This window comes from Strix uralensis, chromosome 3 (assembly GCF_047716275.1).
Source record: "Strix uralensis isolate ZFMK-TIS-50842 chromosome 3, bStrUra1, whole genome shotgun sequence".
In the NCBI taxonomy this organism is placed as follows: Eukaryota; Metazoa; Chordata; class Aves; order Strigiformes; family Strigidae; genus Strix; species Strix uralensis.
Genome location: NC_133974.1, coordinates 63,484,327 through 63,503,258, shown reverse-complemented (window position 1 = coordinate 63,503,258; position 18,932 = coordinate 63,484,327). Strand labels below are relative to the sequence as shown.

At 41.8% G+C, this 18,932-nt stretch overlaps 1 protein-coding gene across 4 annotated transcripts; it reads left to right on the top strand.

Annotated features, from left to right (window-relative positions):
• The first annotated feature begins 56 nt into the window (after window positions 1-56).
• Window positions 57-18,882, top strand: LOC141940869 (pantetheinase-like). Of its 4 annotated transcripts, XM_074862543.1 has the most exons (13): window positions 57-132; window positions 1,850-2,071; window positions 2,167-2,297; window positions 3,184-3,376; window positions 3,903-4,194; window positions 6,551-6,721; window positions 10,480-10,721; window positions 10,826-10,956; window positions 12,482-12,674; window positions 14,141-14,432; window positions 15,792-16,165; window positions 17,939-18,109; window positions 18,369-18,882. In XM_074862543.1, the coding sequence occupies exons 2-13, from the start codon at window positions 1,859-1,861 to the stop codon at window positions 18,495-18,497; spliced, it is 2,532 nt and encodes an 843-aa protein (XP_074718644.1). In that variant the 5' UTR covers window positions 57-132; window positions 1,850-1,858; the 3' UTR covers window positions 18,498-18,882. The 4 variants fall into 4 exon arrangements, with proteins under 4 accessions (XP_074718644.1, XP_074718645.1, XP_074718646.1 ...); XM_074862544.1 differs by lacking the exons at window positions 57-132; window positions 1,850-2,071; window positions 2,167-2,297; window positions 3,184-3,376; window positions 3,903-4,194 and adding an exon at window positions 5,520-5,654; XM_074862545.1 differs by lacking the exons at window positions 57-132; window positions 1,850-2,071; window positions 2,167-2,297; ... (1 more) ...; window positions 3,903-4,194; window positions 6,551-6,721 and adding an exon at window positions 7,229-8,706.
• Window positions 18,883-18,932: the final 50 nt, after the last annotated feature.

Genomic DNA, 18,932 nt, shown 5'->3' with positions numbered 1-18,932 from the left:
GAGTCTAAAAGACTTTGTGTCTACCAGCACTTGAAAGTGCCTGAAAATGGGAGGCAAAGGTGATGAAAAGAAGACATAGTATCTCCACACAGAACTAACTGATTTTCAGTCCTAGAGGAGACTTGGCATCATGTGTGTATAAATACATACACAGACATATGTATGTTTGTATAATATATGAAGACTCAGCTTGCTGTGTGTGAGATCTATTCTACTAATGAATGCCAGCTGGAATGTCTGTACTAATTGCCTTGGCAACTGTAAATCTATCAAAAGTCTAGGGCTACTATTTTCCAACAATAGGGGAAAAAAAAACCCTCCTCACCTCCAGATGCTCAGCAAAAAAAGGCAAGGGAAACCGAGACAAAGACATGCCTGGTGAACTCACACTAGATTTCTTGACCTTGGTTGTGGCAAAAGTCTTTTAATTTGTCCTTGAGCCCAGAACTGAGTGCTAGAAAGGGTTCTCTGTGGTACCCATTTTTCCATAAATAAGAAAAAGGGTCTAGTCCTAGCAATTTCCAATCAGTTTCTCTTGTGAGTAACTGCTGGAATTTATATGAGAAATACTTTTCTCTGCCAGAGCCCTTTTGAGAGCACTAGCAAGAACTGCTCTGGTAGCCAGATGAACTGTGAAGCATCAGTGTACCAAAGGGCAGGCTTCCCCTGGACACATCCTGGCAACAGCTCCCTTTCCTTTTGTATCAGACATTAGACTTTACTGAAACTGGGAATGTAAACCTCAACCTGTTATGAAGTGCTGACCCTGAGGTACTGATGGTGAGGCAGATGCGAAGGACTAGAGGTCCTAAAAGCACACAGATGCAGATTAGTAGGCATGAGACTTAATTAGCTCTCTTTGTAGAACGACTTGTTCACTTACCTGACTTGTGCCATTAGGACTTGGAAGTGACCAGGATCACCAGAAGGAGCACAAAAGTCCTTGAAATTAATGAGCTGTCTTGCAGTGCATGAACTTCACTAGCACTCCAGTAGAAACCAGACAGGTTTAACTAATCCCTCTAGTTTTCTGGCAACGCATCTTCTCCCCTCTTCATTCTTTCACATGCACAACAGAGGCGAAAGAAACCCAAAGGGGAATCCTGATTTCCAGATTTCTTGTTCAAATCAACTCACAAGCATGCTCTCCTGCCATGATTATCCAGGGGTCCTGGACACGTGATTAAAGCAGAGCAGTCAGATCTCCTATAGGAAGCTCAGCAATCCCCTGGCTACTGCTGTGCTTGTCTCATGTGGTGGCAGATCTAAATACCCATCTGCTGTTGCTAACACAGTTGAACAATCTGTGAAGCTGTGATAAGTAGAGACTGTGCCACGTATAGCCAAACTACACATGGCTAGATTGGAGCGGTCCTGAGCTGGGGTGGCACAGGCAGTGCCAGTACAGCAGCACCGAGCTGGGGGCTGGCCACCTGCCTCCTGCAGCCCTGCCTGCACACCGCGCCCTCGAGCTTGGGCAGGAATGTGTCCGTGCTGGTTTTTGCTGAGATTTCCCAAACTCTGGCTTGTTTTCCTGCTGTGACCTGGGCTTGCTTGAACTGCATTACTACAGCAGTGCCATGCCCAAATCATTTGTAAATCTGGCAAGCGACATGTTTCTTCAGCCGCAGCACAGTGGTGACTTCTCTGTTGGTGGTGCATGGCAGCATTGCTCAATGCTGGCAGCTCTTTTGCCTTTAATGTTGTGGGACTTCCTGGGCAGAGTGATTGCATTTCCTGGTGTCAGCTTTCTACCGCTCTGGGGAACTCCCAGGTTTTGTGCAAGACTTTTTTTTTTTAAATCCCCCTGTCTTTGCTTGCCCCTGGCCTCCTCTTGGGTGACTTCCAGGCTCCAGGCATGGGGCTTCCTAAAGCTTGTGCCTGTGCCATGCTTTGGGTGCTGTCTGCTCTGGAGGCCTGTGCCCTGGGCAGCTACATCGCAGCCGTCTACGAGCACAGCGTGGTCTTGTCAGAGGACACTGAAGTGCCAGTTTCTCCTGAGGAGGCCTTGGTGCTGATGGACAAAAATATGGCAATTTTGGAAGCAGCCATTAAGGAAGCAGCCAGACAGGTATTATGACAGAGTTAGAGACATTCATTTTGGTAAACACTGACCATTTATTTATTTTCTTAATGGTGTTTTTTGGGTTTATATGTTGGTACTAGGGTGCCCATATCATTGTGACTCCTGAAGATGGCATTTACGGCTGGGTCTTCACAAGGGAAACAATATACCCTTACCTTGAGGATATCCCAGACCCAGAAGTGAACTGGATTCCGTGTGCTGATCATGGAAGGTATCATCACTGCTGTGCATGGACAAACAGTCTGATGGGAAAGATGGCTACCTTTAGAAGTGGTTGTTTATAGTTTTAAATGTCTTGGAGCAACTGCTGTGAAATGAAGGCAGGTTAGACAATGTGTGGTTGCCATAAATATCTTCAGGCAACTTCCGTCATCATTTTTCTCTGTTGTTTTTTTCTCACTGTAATTCTTTTGATTTTAGTTAGTATACTCATACAGGTTGAGATTTATTTAAAAGAAAAACAAAGCCTTACAGAATCTACATTTCAGTAATGTATTCCATACATGTTGAAGAAAATATTTAAGATACAGGAATATTAGGAATAATTGTGAATAAGATAACAGCTACTACTGAAAGGATATGCCGCACAATTTCAAATTTATATTTTTGAATGATGACATGGTAGCCTTTTTATTCTTTTATTTTCCTTAATAAATTGCACCATTTTTTGAAGCTGAAATATTTGGTGAAAGGTAACAAAACACACCACAGAAGAAACAAATCCTAAACTACCTCAGCACAGCAGCTAAATCAAGAGCTGAAGCAGAATGTCTGAGATTAGCCCATGTGTTGGTGTAACATCAGTGCTGTGCACATGCTGGCAGCAGAAGGGAGACTTTAAGGTGTAAAGATTCACTTTCACCGCAAGAAAATCCCTGTGTTCCTTACATAGTCAATGTGAAGTGAAGCCAGAGTTTCAGCATACTAAGCTTTGAAGCACAAAACTGCTGCCTTGTGTTGAATAACAGAAAACGACAGTCTTGTATTAGATGTAACTTAAACCTATCATTCTTGTGATCCGTAGTCTTAGTGTTGGCATTTTTATGGATTGACTGTTTTTGATGTTTTATTTCCTTTCTTCCTTCCCTGCTGTTTAGGTTTGCTCCCTCACCCGTGCTGGAAAGGCTAAGCTGTCTGGTGAGGAATAACTCCATCTATGTGGTTGCAAATATGGGAGACAAGAAGCCATGTAACTCCAGTGATCCAAGGTGCCCAAGTGATGGTCACTATCAGTACAATACCAATGTTGTCTTTGACTCAGAAGGGAAACTGGTGGCTCGTTATCACAAGGTAAGAGGATTTTACAATGTTCAGGAAGTGCATGATCCTCAGGTGATTAAAGATGTGAAACAGAACCTGCTTCCCAGGGTTAAATGTATTTGTATATAGAGTCATTATAGAGCAGGCGTCAGAGGGCAGGTGAAAGCCACTGCCTTAAGAGATCTTCATTCCTGCTATTCTGAATTTAATAGCAAGTAATTAAATGAAATTAATTAAAACTCAATAAGCCTATTTTTACTGCTTCTCGATATGAAGTAACACATGAGATATTAAAACATTAATGTCCTGAACTGTTGCTAACTAAATACAAATCCCCTTCACTGGTATAAATCAGAACCATGGATATTTGTGCTTGAGTCCTCTTGAAGTGGTATAAATTCTTCTTTTCAAAACTAAGATACAGCATGTTCACAAAACACATTCTTTATTACTTGTATTTAAGTGAATATTATATTCAATATTAGTCTGATTTAAATGATTTGATTTCTTTTCTAATCTTTTTTTTTTTTATCCGTTCCTCCCTTTCTATGAACAGTACAACCTTTTTGTGACAGAGAAACAGTTTAATTACCCCAAGGATCCTGAATTTGTGACTTTCAATACCTCCTTTGGCTACTTTGGCATTTTCACTTGTGCAGACATACTCTACCATGACCCAGCTGTGGTCTTGGCAAGCAGATTTCAGGTTGACACCATTCTGTTCCCAACCGCTTGGGTTAACACTCTTCCACTGTTGTCAGCAGTCCAGTTTCACTCAGCATGGGCCATGGGAATGGGCGTCAACTTTCTTTCAGCAAATACGTGCAACTCCACTTTAGAAATGACAGGTAATGTGATATTGCTCTAATTGATCTTGTTCACGTGGGCAACATTTACATCTGTGTAGTGCAGATGACCTGAGCAGAAATTCCCATCAGCTTTAGGCATGCATACACATACCAACACGATTAGGACAAGAGAACTTGTACAGACAAAAAGAAAATAAAAATGTGATACATAAGAACTCAGAAATGCTTAAGTTGACTAGAACACCTTTAGTTATATATTAAATGATCAGTCCTGAGAGCTTATGCATGTGATTCTTCATCTTCCAACCCTGGTGTTTATCGATGTTTTGGTCATGTGAAGGCCCAAGCTTTTTTTTCCTCCACTAGGTGGAAACCTAACTCTGAGAAATGTTCTTTTGAGTCCTGCAAGCATTACTTCTGGGCTGGAGACTTTGTGTCAAGTTTTCTTTGCAAGCTCTGTTTTCACTGCATATTTTTCCTGAGCAGATGCTAGAATTCAAACACAAGTTTTGTGGGAATGTGCTTGCAGAAGTGAGAGAAACTTACTGGTGTTGCTGAAATGTAGCCCTAAACTCTGCCTTCCAAATAAAAGCAGATATAGGCCATTCCTTTAGTTCTTAGTCATTGATGACCTTATGTCATACAACTCATATTCTTTATGGATAAGTTTTACTCTTGGTTTTAAAGGTTTATGTATTTATGTAAAGATCTTGGATAAAGATGTGACTTTCGGTAATATCTTTCTCTTACAGAATTTTTTTGGATTTGACAGTGTTACCATTAATTTTATTCAGAAATACTGATCGCTAATTCAGCTAAACTCAGTGAGGAATGTATAGCTTCAGCCACTTAAATCATATATAATGGCATATAATTGGCACACTAATCTTGTCACTTATAATACATGAAAGATCAGAGTTTGGTCTACTTTCCATTGATTGCAAAAAGCATTAGGTTAGAATTGTAGTCTGTGGAGGCTTAATTTCGTTTCAAAACAATCTGCTAAACATTAGAATAAAATTTGGCACATGTTTAATTAGTACACGTTTAATTAGGGAAGACTGCTTACTTGTCCCATACACTTGCTTTCAAATTAAAAGCTTTCTGGTGTTATGTGTTTGCAGGGAGTGGTATTTATGCTCCAGAAGGTCCGAGAGCGTATTATTACAATAGAGAAATGGAAAATGGTCACCTTCTGGTGACAGAACTGAGTTCACACCCACGTCTCTCTCCTGACTATCCTGCTGCTGTTAACTGGAAATCATATGCCAGCAGGATTGAACAGCTTCCATCAAACAACCACTATTTCAGTGGGGTCATTTTACCATGATACCTTCTCCTTCACGGAGCTCACTGAACCCGAGGGATATTGTGCCATTTGCCAGCAGGACCTCTGTTGCCATCTGAGTTACAAGATGGAAGAGAAGCAGAAAGATGACATTTATGTTCTGGGTGCCTTTGATGGGCTACATGTTGTTGAAGGAGAGTATTATTTGCAGGTAAAGGTTTTCTGTTCTTATTTGGACAGTGGGAAGGCTGCAACACTTTCTTTGCAGTCCATTTGCATTTATCTCATTTTTGATTGAGGGGGTTTAAGAGGAGGCATTTTTTAGGCCCCTCTGAAAACATTTGTTTTCTTCATGATGCCTTTTGACTTCATTAGGGATGTTGATCCTGCTTTTCTGTCTGTTATAAATTATGAATTTGAAGACCCTGAGTTGACTCTGTGCTATAACACTTCAAGGAGGTTTCCATATATATGTACAAAAGGGAAAGAAGATTGTAGCATTCTCCCTGTCTTCATAGGGGTGCTCTTGTCACAGAGAGCTGTTTTCTGCTCAGTGGTTTTTACCATTGTGGTCATGTGATTCTCTAACATGCGGTTATCTAACAAAAATAAGAAACTAAATATGGATATAACATTTGTATTCACATGGCTTGTCAGTGTATTAATTCTTTTAAATTTCACTGTTAGGCTTTTTTTAATGTGCTATATCTTTATATCTTTCCTCTATAACTTTAGTGTATTCCCACTGGAGTAGGCAAATAAGTATGGCTTCAGTTTTTTAGGAAACTCAGCCAGAGCTGAAGTAACTTCCCTACATCACAAACTATCCCACATCTATGACTAAATGCATATGCATTATGCATGAATGCACACATAACTTATAAACACTCGTGTGTAGACACAGACACAGTGCTTTCCTGTGGTACTGTCAAAGAACTGTCTTTTTACAAAGTTTTATATGCTACCCACAGATCCTCTTGGCCTAAATAAATGAGTAGAAGTATTGGATCATTTCTTCATCATGGTAGCTTTTCTTACAATCAAATACAGCTCTTGATTGTTGAAAGCTTAGTGGTATTTTGCCTTTCTGTATCCTTCTCCCCACAGATATGCACGGTTCTCAAGTGCAAGAGCAACGACCTGGACACATGTGGGCAGCCAGTGGAGACAGCTCAGACCAAGTTCGAGAGGTTCTCCCTCAGTGGCACGTTTGGCACCAACTATGTCTTTCCAGAAGTCTTGTACAGCGGGGTGCAACTGGCCCCTGGGGAGTTCGAGGTAATGGGACACCTTTGTGAGTTGTCAGACTTGTAACACAAATGGTCAAAAAGCCACTACAAGACACACGAGCAACTTGGTAGTTATCAATATCCTCTATTTCAGCAACTGGCTTGAGTTCAAAACAGATTTATTTCTGCCTGATTTTCCTGGTTTCATTCATACAGCAGGTCCATTTTGCTGATTGCCTTCTTCCCTGTCCCTCCACATCCCCTAGAACAAGATCTTGCTCAAGAAAGAAGTGTAGTTTTTCTCAGACTTCGTGGTAGCTCCAAGTGAGCTACCACATCTCTCAACTAGGTCAACATTAATGGATATATTATTTTGTGGTTTTCATACAATAGTACTGCTTTGCTGATGTTCCTGTTTATTTTACTTTTCCATAACTAGGTGCTAACTGATGGACGTCTGATAAGTCGGACTAGTACATCCAAGCCAGTTTTGAGTGTAACACTCTTTGGGAGGTGGTATGAAAAGGACCCTCCACACACACAGCAAGTTTCACCATGATTTCTCTGCAGATCCTTTAAGATCTCATCTGCTTGATTCTGTAATGCTAATTAATCATAATTAATCCTAATGTTAATGAATGTTAATTGCTGTTAATATGCCATAATTATAATGGCATTCTATTTCCCAAGTTGCCTTATCTAGCAGCATAATCATTGCACATTGATTTGTTGACTTGATTTTGCAGAAAAAATGAATTACTCTGCTAGGCAGATCTGTATGTTTTTATATGATAGTGTTGGTTGTCGTAGGCTTGATCTTGACACTGGGGACAATAGAAATGGATTCCTCTGACTTTAGTGGTGTAGAATTCAGGCACACAGAAGTGGGTTGTGGCCCAATAATAACCGATTTTTAATTCTTTGAAATTTTTGGTGGAGTATTAGAAATAATTTCCACAACACTGTTCCACCCCATCTCAGAACACGCACTTTTCTAAACCAGAGATTAACAGAACCTTTGAAAGACAATGGTTCAACTTTTATCATTTACTTTGAAAAAAGAAAACAAGCCTTGGAACACCGCTGCTTCAAAAAACTGTTATTCAACTGAGCACACAGTGTAATGTGTTATCCTGTCATGCCCTGATTTACAGTTGGAGGAGTTTACTTTAATCTTTCTGGCCACAGTTTTAGGGTGGGGAAAATTTCCTTTCCACAAAACTATTTATGACTGTGCCCCCTTTTTCAAGCAGTCAGCTGGATCCATATCAAAAATTCTCAAAATGAGCCATTTTGTAGATGCATATCTGTCTTCCCGTGAAATGGTTAGAGTCAGGACTGTGCAGGCAGGTGTTGGGAAAGGCTAGGGCACAGCCTGAACTGATTGAGCGCACTGGCATGTGTACAAGTGCAGGCCCTTCAGACTATACTTTCTAAGCAAGTGGACTGGATTACTTTGTGTGGCACAGCTAAGATTTCTATGTGTGGTTAATTTTGTTGTTTGTTCTGCATGTTTGTTTTGAAATAAAAACATTGTTCGCATTTAATCTGACCAAGGTCATCAAAAAATACTTGCAGGATGCAAAATACATCGGTTCTGAACGAAGTGAACTTTGTAAAAACAAGATTTTAGTCTGCAAATGTATTAAATTGTAACCCTCTACAATTCATTTAATAGGAAAACACTCTCCTTGTTTGTGGAGAAAGAGTACTGTGTCTCTACTTTTGTAACTGCAGCCTAGGGCATGGTGTCTTGTTACAGCTAAGCAACATAACTACGTGCTGTTGCCAAAATGAGTGGCTTAGGATTTCCTCACCCCCGACCACGTGTCCTCAGTGCTTTGCAGTGATTGCTGGGTTGCAGCTGTGACCCTTCATACAGGCTTCTCCACAGCACGATTAACACTTCAATTCAGGAGTAGTCTTCCACGCAGCCTCTCTTAGCACAAGAAGAGGATCAGAATCACGATCTGAAGACAGACTACCTCTGCAGCTAAGTTGATTTAGCATCAGACTGCATCCTGTTTCACAAAAGTAAGTCCTTAGATAACTGCCATCCTCGGGCAGTAGCAGAGACGGGGGAGAGTGCAGTACAGGGCTGGGGAGAGTGGACCGGGAGGATGGAGGTGTGACAAGTAGAGGGAGCTCTAGGGTAAGCTTCCTCTTACGTTGCCCAGAGCCATGTATAGCCTGGACTGCTGTAGTTTCATTAAGTTTTATTCAGTGGGTTTGTGTGTTTAACTGGAGTTCGTTCCTTGTTCCTGCGTGAGCTCCCAGCTCTGCAGGCAGTAGGCAGTGGTGCTTGCTGGTACAGAAGCAGACAGGGATGTCTCCATCCCACTGTACCACAGAAGCCACCCTGTCCTGGCAGTTTGACTTGAACTTTGCAGGGCAGTACCCCTGCAAACCGTAACTTTTTCTGCTCAGCCCTGCCAGGATAGTCACCCTTCTGGGCTGAGTGTTGTCCTAGATGTTGTTAAACAAGGCAGTGTTTACTGCTTCCTCCTTCAGACTTATGTCTGATTGTGGTTAATGTGACTCAATCCATATTTTATTTGATAAGAAAACCAGGGTGGGGAGAAAAGGCTTCCAAGCTTCATTACTTCAGTTATCACTGAAATCTCTGTTGAACCTTTTAAAGGCTCTTATTTAAGGCTCCTAAATGAGCATGCTGTATCTAGTAATGTATGTAGAGAAATACCTAGATATGAATGTTACCAGATGCAAATCAACATTCCTAATAGTTGAAACCCTCAATCAGCTCTATTCTTGCAGGGAACGCCCTGGTACTTGCATTCATTCACTCATATTTCTGTCTTTTCTGAGACAGCTCTACAGTGACAGTCTGCTGTAGCCAAAGGCAGACAGCCTGTTCTGCTTCCAGCTATTCAGGAAACCTTCTCCCAATGAGAATACTGCAACTACTAGAAAGTCAAAAAATGGAAAATGTCATAGCAAAAAATGCATGTGAACTGACTTGAAGATTAAAAGTTAAGGCCTCTTAATACATAGCATATTCCTGGGGACAAGAAATGTGAGCAGAGGAGCAGGCATGCCACTGCACCTGGTGAACTAGCCTGCTCTTCCACTTCAGGATAGTGGCAGCCGGCCAATGAGGCGATTGCCTGCTTGATTTCAGAGGAAAACATTTCCTCCAGATGCATATTTCCTGGTGGAAAGCTGTTGCAAAGTGATGTACAGCTAAACAGAAGTGACTGGGAGAGCCACTGGGATAAATGCAAGGGCCAGTTCTGTTGCTGTCATGTTAAGTGTATTACACCTAAATACAGAGAGATGCTAATGCAATTAATTTGGTCTAAAGAAACTCAGGAAAGCAAGCTGCACATACTAACACATAGCACAGGAATTGGGGAATATGAAGACACTAGAATAAAGCAGTTCTTAAGATCCTTAGTTTTGCCACTCAAACTTCACAGACAACTGGCTCCAGGAGTGACATATCCATCTTTTATCTGGGTATCAGAGTTGAGCCAACATAGATAGCAAAAGGCAGTCAATGACAGAGAAAAGTATAACAAGAAAAACTGGACTGTTCTTTCTGGCCATGTGTTTAATTACTTATTTTTATATTGGCACAATTAATCTTGGCATTGCCTGTTTTTTCAGTCTTGTTGAGTTGCGACATCCTTACTGTGTACTGCTATACTTTCCCTTACGTCACCAGCAATGCTTGATTCCAAGGTAATGCTTTAACAGACCAGCACTTCCTCCTTCCTTCAAAGCTAAACTTTGTCCCTCTTTTCTTTTCAATGCATGCTCCTTTTGCACCGTTTGTCTGTGACTCAGAGCATTCTAGAAGTTGTGAGGGACCAGCCATGCTCCCTTCCCAGACTCTCCTGCACACTGCAGTGTTCGCACTCACAGTCCTTCAGGCCCTTGCCTCTGACACCTTCATTGCAGCCGTCTACGAGCATGCAGTCATCCTGCCAGCTGCTGCCGCTGAACCTGTCTCTCCTGAGGATGCTTTGGCCTTGATGAACAAAAACATGGATGTCTTGGAAGAAGCCATCAAGGAAGCTGCCCAGCAGGTACTCGGTGTGTTGCGAGCATTGTTAATTAGTGTTTTCTTCTCCTGCTGACCCTCCTGGTTATCTGTTGATGGGTGAAATCTTAACGGAGCCTGTTGTGTCAGGGTGCCCACATCATTGTGACTCCTGAAGACGGCATTTATGGCTGGCGTTTCACGAGAGAAGCCATCTACCCCTACCTGGAGGATATCCCTGATCCGGCAGTGAACTGGATTCCCTGCACCGATCCCACAAGGTGATTTCTTCTGCAGTTATTTATGTGGTTTCAAACTAGTGTCTCCTGGAGTCATGAGCTGCTCCCAATAAATGCCTAAGAACTGCTAATACTTTTGACATGAGGGTAAGTTTCAATTAAAGTTGTATATGAAGGTAAGTTACACGGTAAAATATATAGCATGTCCATGACTAATTGATGAGGGAACTCTCTTAAAAAATATATTTTTTGAATTAGATACTTTAAAGAGAAATCCAAACAATATATGGATTTTGGGTTACTGAATGTAAAGGTCAGTAGTCAAAGTCCAAACCTCCGAGTGATACAAACCCAGAAACTTTTAATCTTAGTTTTTCACAATTAAGATACGATAAAGTCTGAATTGCTAGAGCCTGTGTGCTGTAGAACATGATGTGTCATTCAAGCATCGTGTTCCAGTAGGGACAAGCTAACCTATAGTTGAGTGCTGGACTTCAGATCCATACAGCATGCAATGCATGCTCAGCCATGAAACTACAGCTGTGGTGTGCCTTTTTCAGCACGGCTTTCTGCACCTGCTCAGTGATGAGGTGCTTAGAGCATGTTATGACACCTGTGAGGCTGCAATTCCTCAACAGTCCTGAGAGAAGTATTCACAATGGGGAGAAGTGCAGGATGTGCAACTTTTTACTGAGACATAAGTACCTGAAATATACAGTCTTTCAGTGAATGTGGGGTGTGGGGTGGCCACGTGTCTGCAGGTCTTTAGTACTTTGCACAGTTTTTGTGGAGATGATCTCTGTGTCTCTTCACTGCTTTAAATCAGGGTTTTCATTAGCACCTTGTGGGAATATAACACCTGCCATCACAGTCTGGCATGCCCTATTCCTTGCTGTATATGTATCTTGCCTGGTGGTCCTCCTGTGTGGTCCATGCACACCTTGCAAAGCCATATGCATTGCTACCTTACAGAGGGGGATGTATCCTCTCTTTCCAGCCTGGTACAGATGCTTCAGAGGTGCTGCCAGTTTATGGCACATGTCCTGTCACATCTTGAAATGAATATCCCACTCTGTTCATGCCATGGCTAGAGAACTGTGTGCTCCCATCTGTGGGAGGAGATTAACTGCCTTGACCACATCAGCTGCACTATTCCACAGCTTGACTCTGCTTGGTATGTTGGAGGCCCAGAGCTACAGGCCTCGGGTGCCGCTATGCCAGATGCTAAGATATTCTCCTGTGTGACACCAAGTTAGTCTCTCAGTGATTCCTCTCCTACCTTTTCCCAGCCCTAGGATTATCTCCTTGCTGCAGAGCATGTTCCGGGTGCTGCGGGATGCTGGCAGGTAGCCCAGGGGTGACATGTCCCTCAGGATGCCGATGGGAAGGCTCCGGGACCTACTCCAGGCATGGGAGGCAACCTGAGGGACTGCTGCAGCAACCCTGTGTATCTGCCTGCCCTGCCATGACTGCAGGATCAGAATCACTCCAGCACTCCAGTGGTGGACACCACTGACAGCACAGATTTCATTAGTCTTTTTTTCTTCTTTTCCCTAAAATACATTAGATTTGCTCGTGCTCCAGTGCAGGAACGACTCAGCTGCATGGCCAGGAATAACTCCATCTATGTGGTTGCAAACATTGGGGACAAGAAGCTGTGTAACTCCAGTGATCCCAGCTGTCCCAGTGATGGTCACTATCAGTACAATACCAACGTCGTCTTTGACTCAGAGGGGAAACTGGTGGCTCGTTACCACAAGGTAAAGTGGCCTTGAAAAATCAGAAGCTATTTTTCCACTACTTCCAAAATGTCTCCATTTGGCAAGAGAATTAAATGCCACTCATAGTCACATGGCAGATTTTTCTTCTATTTATAATTTAAAGGAAGCTTTCTCTTGTTGTGAAGTGTTGACTCTAAATTTGCATTTGCTGTCATGTTTCTCAAAACAGACTAGCATGAAAAATGATTGCTCAGGTCCAATTTAATGACATGTAGTTTGGTTGATTTCCTCAGTTCATTAACTCCCTATTACTGGAAATCCTGCTGCTTAAGCAGCTTTAGTTTTCAGTGCCAGGTTTTCACCAGACTACCCCTTCGCATTCCAGATTTTAAAATGTTCATCTGCATCTCATCTTAGATGAGTAGTCTGATTTAAGGAAGACAGGCCCTTTCCTATTGTTTTTTTTTCTGATGATGTTTCAGCACAGTTTTTGCATAACAGGTATTATCTGCACAAAACCTTGGACCTAAGCTGGGTGTAGAAAGAGATGAGGGCATTGAAACATTTGCACACTTTGAAAGTATATTCTTTCAGTTTTATGTGGCTACCTGCAAGGTTCATCGAAGTTGTCTGGGGGTCATGTGCCAGATGTCATGCCAATGTGGCTAGACTGAAGTCAGTTGTTTATTTAATGCACCTCGGGCCCATTTCACCTAGTTCTTCAGAGACAGTGCCAAGATATTTCTTTGTGAGTAAACTGGGTGAGTGGGACACTGATAATGTGAGTCTGGTCCCCCACGTGACAGCCTGGCACAGCCCAGGCACTGAGTTACAAGTTCAGTAAACTTGAACCTCTTTTCTGGCTCAGTGCACAGGTTTATTGTCCAGGCCACCTGGAGATTAAAGGACTCTTATAATAAATGTGAATATGAAGGAAGAAGGAAAATGTTGGAACGCTAAGTATGTGGCAAACTTGGATTTTTCTGTTGGCTGAGGTCATCTGCCTTTCCCTCATCACCACAGCCTTTGTTTCTTCTCCACTCTGCAGTCTCCCCGTACTGTCTCGTGCTTCCTGCTGGAGCTGTGTGCTTCCAGTCCTTCTGCACATCTCCACACCAAGGTCACCAATCCTGTCTCTTGGCATCAGATCCTTCATGCTCCTCTTCCATTATTATTTCTCCTCTGTGTGTCTTTCAGGTCACCAAAATTATAAACTAGGTGGGGAGAATGGAGAGATTGTTTTTATGGGAGTTGCAGGTGGCTGACACCAACAGACCTGCAGATAGTCAGCTGCTTTTCTAGCTAGATGCCAGGGCAATATGTGTCTCCCCATATCCACCTTTTGGGCACTACGGTGATCATACAATTTTAGCCTGACTTCCTACATGTGAAGGCTTCAAACACAGATCAAAAAACTTCTCTGGTCGTTCTGAACATTTTGAGGGAATGACTTCAGGATATTGCAGTAGGTGCCTTTAAGTGGTTTCTCTTTTTTCCTTCTACAGTATAATCTCTTTATGTCAGAAATTCAGTTTAATTACCCAAAAGAGCCAGAAGCCATCACCTTTGAGACCCCCTTTGGAAAGTTTGGCATTTTCACTTGTTTCGACATCCTTTTCCATGAGCCTGCCGTGGTCCTGGTGAGCGAGTTGCAGGTGGACACCGTGCTTTTCCCCACAGCTTGGATGAACGTCCTGCCATTTCTGACTGCAGTTGAGTTTCACTCTGCCTGGGCTATGGGCATGGGTGTCAACTTCCTAGCTGCTGATACACACTACACCAACATGTCTATGACAGGTAATTAATTCTGTGTATGAAAAAGCTTTATAACCATGAATCTTTATTCTCTGTTCTGCAAGGTGATTTTGCAGAAGAATATACTGTATTTATCTGAAAGGTGAAGAGTCTAGTCACCAAACTGTAAATCTGACAAATCCTGTCCCTACTGGTTCACAGAATCACAGAATCATCTGGGTTGGAAAAGACCTTGAAGATCATCCAGTCCAACCATTAACCTAGCACTGACAGTTCCCAACTACACCACATCCCTCAGCACTATGTCGACCCTACTCTTAAACACCTCCAGGGATGGGGACTCCACCACCTCCCTGGGCAGCCCATTCCAACGCCTAACAACCCGTTCTGTAAAGAAATGCTTCCTAATACCTGATTCCATACAAGGCACAGCAAAACTTCTGGTGTTTTCTTTTCTTCTCCCTTTCTTAGGATTTTCCTTTCTGTCTTTTAATGCCTCTAAACAAGTAGTAAGTTACTGCCCCTTCTACCTGAGTAGAAACTTCTGAAACTTAGGCTCTTTTCTTCTCCACCTCTAAGTCCATGATTGAATGCCAAACTGTATATATACTTGTAAACCACATACATGGCTCCATTTATTCTGACCAAATGAAAGACTTGTTTGTAGCTGTATTTAACACAGTTGTGGAAAAGTGTTAAAAAAAAAAAATAAATTCAGACCTGTTGCAGTAATGCTGCTAAGAAGCCTGCATTTTCTTTTAAGAGTGTAGCACTGATTTTCTAGAGCTTAGCTTATCAGATAGTGTATTTCAGCTAGACCAGTATCTTCACTGAGCTGTGAAACCACAGTATTGGCTTGGAGCTTCTGACAGTTGCCTGACAGCTACTGTTTGTTGTCCATTTTATGTGGCTCTTTGGTAGGTATGCGTATGACAGATCTTTGGTTTCCCTCTGTCACTTGGCACTGGTGAGGTCTGAATTCCCCACATGGGGAGGAGTCCTCAGCCAGTGTAAACGGGGCGGGACAGCTGCTGTGTTCACCAGGATGGGCCTGTGATACTTGCCTGTGTTGTGTTTGGATGTTCTCAGTTGGTATATGGTCCCTTTACATCAATTAGCTCTGTTTCATACAGGAGAAAAGACAACTGGGGAGGCCATAAACACAGCCATAACATAACATCCTCTGCCTTTGGCTGCACTGAGCAGACCTCACCCAGTGAAATAAATGCTATTCTTTGCCAAAGTATGAACTCCATATACTGAGTTGCTAATGGTCACCTTTGGTGAGACTAAAATTTCTGTAGTATTTAAAAAATAGTGGATAACCTAGCAGTAGGGACAATTAAAAGGACAATATGAAACTTTTTATTCTTTTTGGACTAAGTACTGTGCTCTCCTCAGGAAGTGGTATTTATGCACCAGACGGAGCCAGAACATACTACTACAATATGAAAACTGAGGATGGTCGCCTCCTTGTTGCTGAACTAGACTCACACCCTCGCCGTTCTCCTGCCTCCCTGCCTGCTGTCAACTGGAGCTCATATGCTTTGAGTGTTGGGAGATTCTCACCAAATGACCATGATTTTGGAGGACTCATCTTCCATGACTGGTTCACTTTCACTGAGCTCACTAAGCCTGAGGGGAATCTCACTGTTTGCCAGAAGGACCTCTGCTGTCATTTGAGCTACAAGATGGCAGGGAAACAGGAAGATGAAGTTTATGTGCTGGGTGCTTTTGATGGGCTTCATGTTGTTGAAGGACAGTACTATCTGCAGGTAATGATTTTTTGGAGGGGGAGTACTTATTTTAGGAAGTTTCTTTACAGGGAGAAACGTTCAGCTCTGGTGGAAAAAGACAATGACTTTCCTGTATGCTGGAGTTCTGCTGTCCTGTTTGTTAGCAATGGGAAATAGTTGCTAAAATGTCCAAGCTTGCTTACCTTTAAATCCATCAAATGCAGTGGAGAGGTCTCTAAACTTCTTGTAGGTTCCCAGTGTGTTCACTAATTTTTTTAGTATGCAATATTGGCTAAATTTAGGTCCTCTTTTGTGACTGTCTGCAGTAAGTGTTCTGAATCTCCTCTGTAATCTTCATCAAACAGTTCCTATGAAAAAATCAGTTGATCGTATCCATCTTTATGAGACACTCTGATAATTTAAAGTCACAGAGACATTAATTTTTTGTCATTACCCAAATCATAACAATGAAGTTTACTGAAATGGCATATGATTTTTAGTGGAAAAAATAAGAGATTTTTTATTCTTCCTCTCTTTTAATCAAATGTTTAAGAAGACAGTGAGTTACATCCTGGGTGAATTTGCTTAAAGGCATTTTAGAAAACCTGCTTTGCCTTCATAATCAAGTTATTATGCCAGTAGATTATTCTTTTTTTAGTTAGTTACTTCTGTCTCTCAGCACAGCTTTTACATATCAGCTGGTGCAGACTCCAGGATATGGGGGGACATCTCAGACAGTGAACAGCTCATCTAATACATTTAAGAAGGTAGCTTGAATAAATTCAGTTCTTGGTGAGCTCACTTGGAAAATTTATTTCAGTGATTGTGGAAGCTGCCAGATGGTCTCTACCAGTATTGGATTTTCTAGAGAAGATAGGAATTTCTACTCTTCCTTTTTCCCTCAATATTTTTTTCTTTTCGTCAGAACATACTGAGAGAATTTTATTCTTTATTTCTCTGCTTATTTACATTTCAGCACAGAACCATATTTTCTGATGAATAATACTTCTGATATTTGCAAATATGCTTCTTCTATCCTCCAATACCTGACACAAATAGAAAAACTCCATCACCTGTCAGCAAAACCAGACAACATCCTTTGAATCTTCACAGGAGTGCTAACCCTATTTCATATTTCTTCATGATGCCCATAAACATCTATCAGCTGGATAATTAACTCTAAGGTCAAAAGGAAAATATTGCTATTCCTACTTTCCTCTGTGTGCTGCAACTACTAACACAGAGGATGCTAACAGTAACAGAGGATGCTAACTTCATCACCTTGACATATATTCACCACAAGTTGAATCAAGAACATCAAATTCCTATTTCCCATGGACTACCAGGCCATCTAATGAATTATCATTAACAACATGTACAAATGACAGTAAGAGGACATGTGTGTACAGCTGCACAATGTACCCATGGGGAGGACTTTTTTTCATTTGCCTAAAATTTCCATTCACAAACTCATCTTACTAAGACATGTGGGAAAGGAACCTTCAAACAAGAGAACTAGCAATTGGAAGAATTAGTGGAAGTGACAGGATTGGGCTTCAGGGATGAAGTAAGGTGCTCTGGCAGCACTTGTATGAGAAACACATTATTTCTAATGGCAGTGCAGGTCTGGAATACCCCCAGTCAGATCAAAGGGTGAAAAAATAGGCTACAGCTAAAAAGGAGTCGCTTAAAGATTATGAAAGAAGTCCTGTGATGGTCAGCTGCTCCAACACACACTAGCTTTGATGACACAAGGCTTTCCTACCGAAGTGTTTCTGTCTTGCTAAATATGTTGTTGTCTTCTCCCTGCAGATTTGCACGCTGCTCAAATGCAAGAGCACAGATCCCAGCACATGTGGGAAGCCAGTGGAGACAGCTCAGACCAAGTTTGAGAGGTTCTCCCTCAGTGGCACGTTTGGCACCAACTATGTCTTTCCAGAAGTCTTGTACAGTGGGGTGCAGCTGGCCCCCGGGGAGTTTGAGGTAATGGGGCACCCTAGAGCTGTGTCATGCTAGGTTTCCTGTGGGATAGTAGTGGAATATACTGTCTCAAAACAGCCAAAGTGAACTTGCTCATAGTGAATAATCAGATCTATTAAACACCTTTTAATGAAGTCACTAGTTTCAGTAAGAGATATAGTCTGACATACCTTCTTCCAGTTTTGTCACATCTTTCTGAGCTCTTAGCATGTTCATGTGGGTATTCCTTTAATCATGTCCTTCTCTCACCTTTTTCAACCAGGTATTGAATGATGGCCGCTTGATAAGTAAGACAAGACCAACAAAACCAGTCGTCACTGTGACGCTTTTTGGACGGTGGTATGAAAAGGATCATCTGAAACAAGATCCACAGCCACCAGCCTTCCCATGATATTACCATAACTGAAGCTGTACACTATTAATCTTATGTCCAAATGAGATACAGCATCCTCTAGTATAACAATCCCAATTATGTTTCTTATTTTCCAGTTACACAAACTTCTTATCAATGTGCTTTGTTTAGTAGTCATTCAGCAATATAATTTTATTGCTACCATTTATTGAGAAGTGTCTATTTCTATGTCATAATATTACTAATCTTATATTAGTGCAAAACAGCAGTTGTGTTTCTCTCTCTGTTTTCTGGATTTTTATTTTTCTAGCCCTCAGAAAAACTGTATTGTGGGCCAGAGGATACACTCTCATTAAACTAACATCGCATATTTTATAATTGCAGATTATTATGGGACCAGTAAATAAAACTGTGAAAGATGTGATTTGTGGCAGCTCTATACAAAACAGCTCAATAACGCTTTTTCTCTGATAT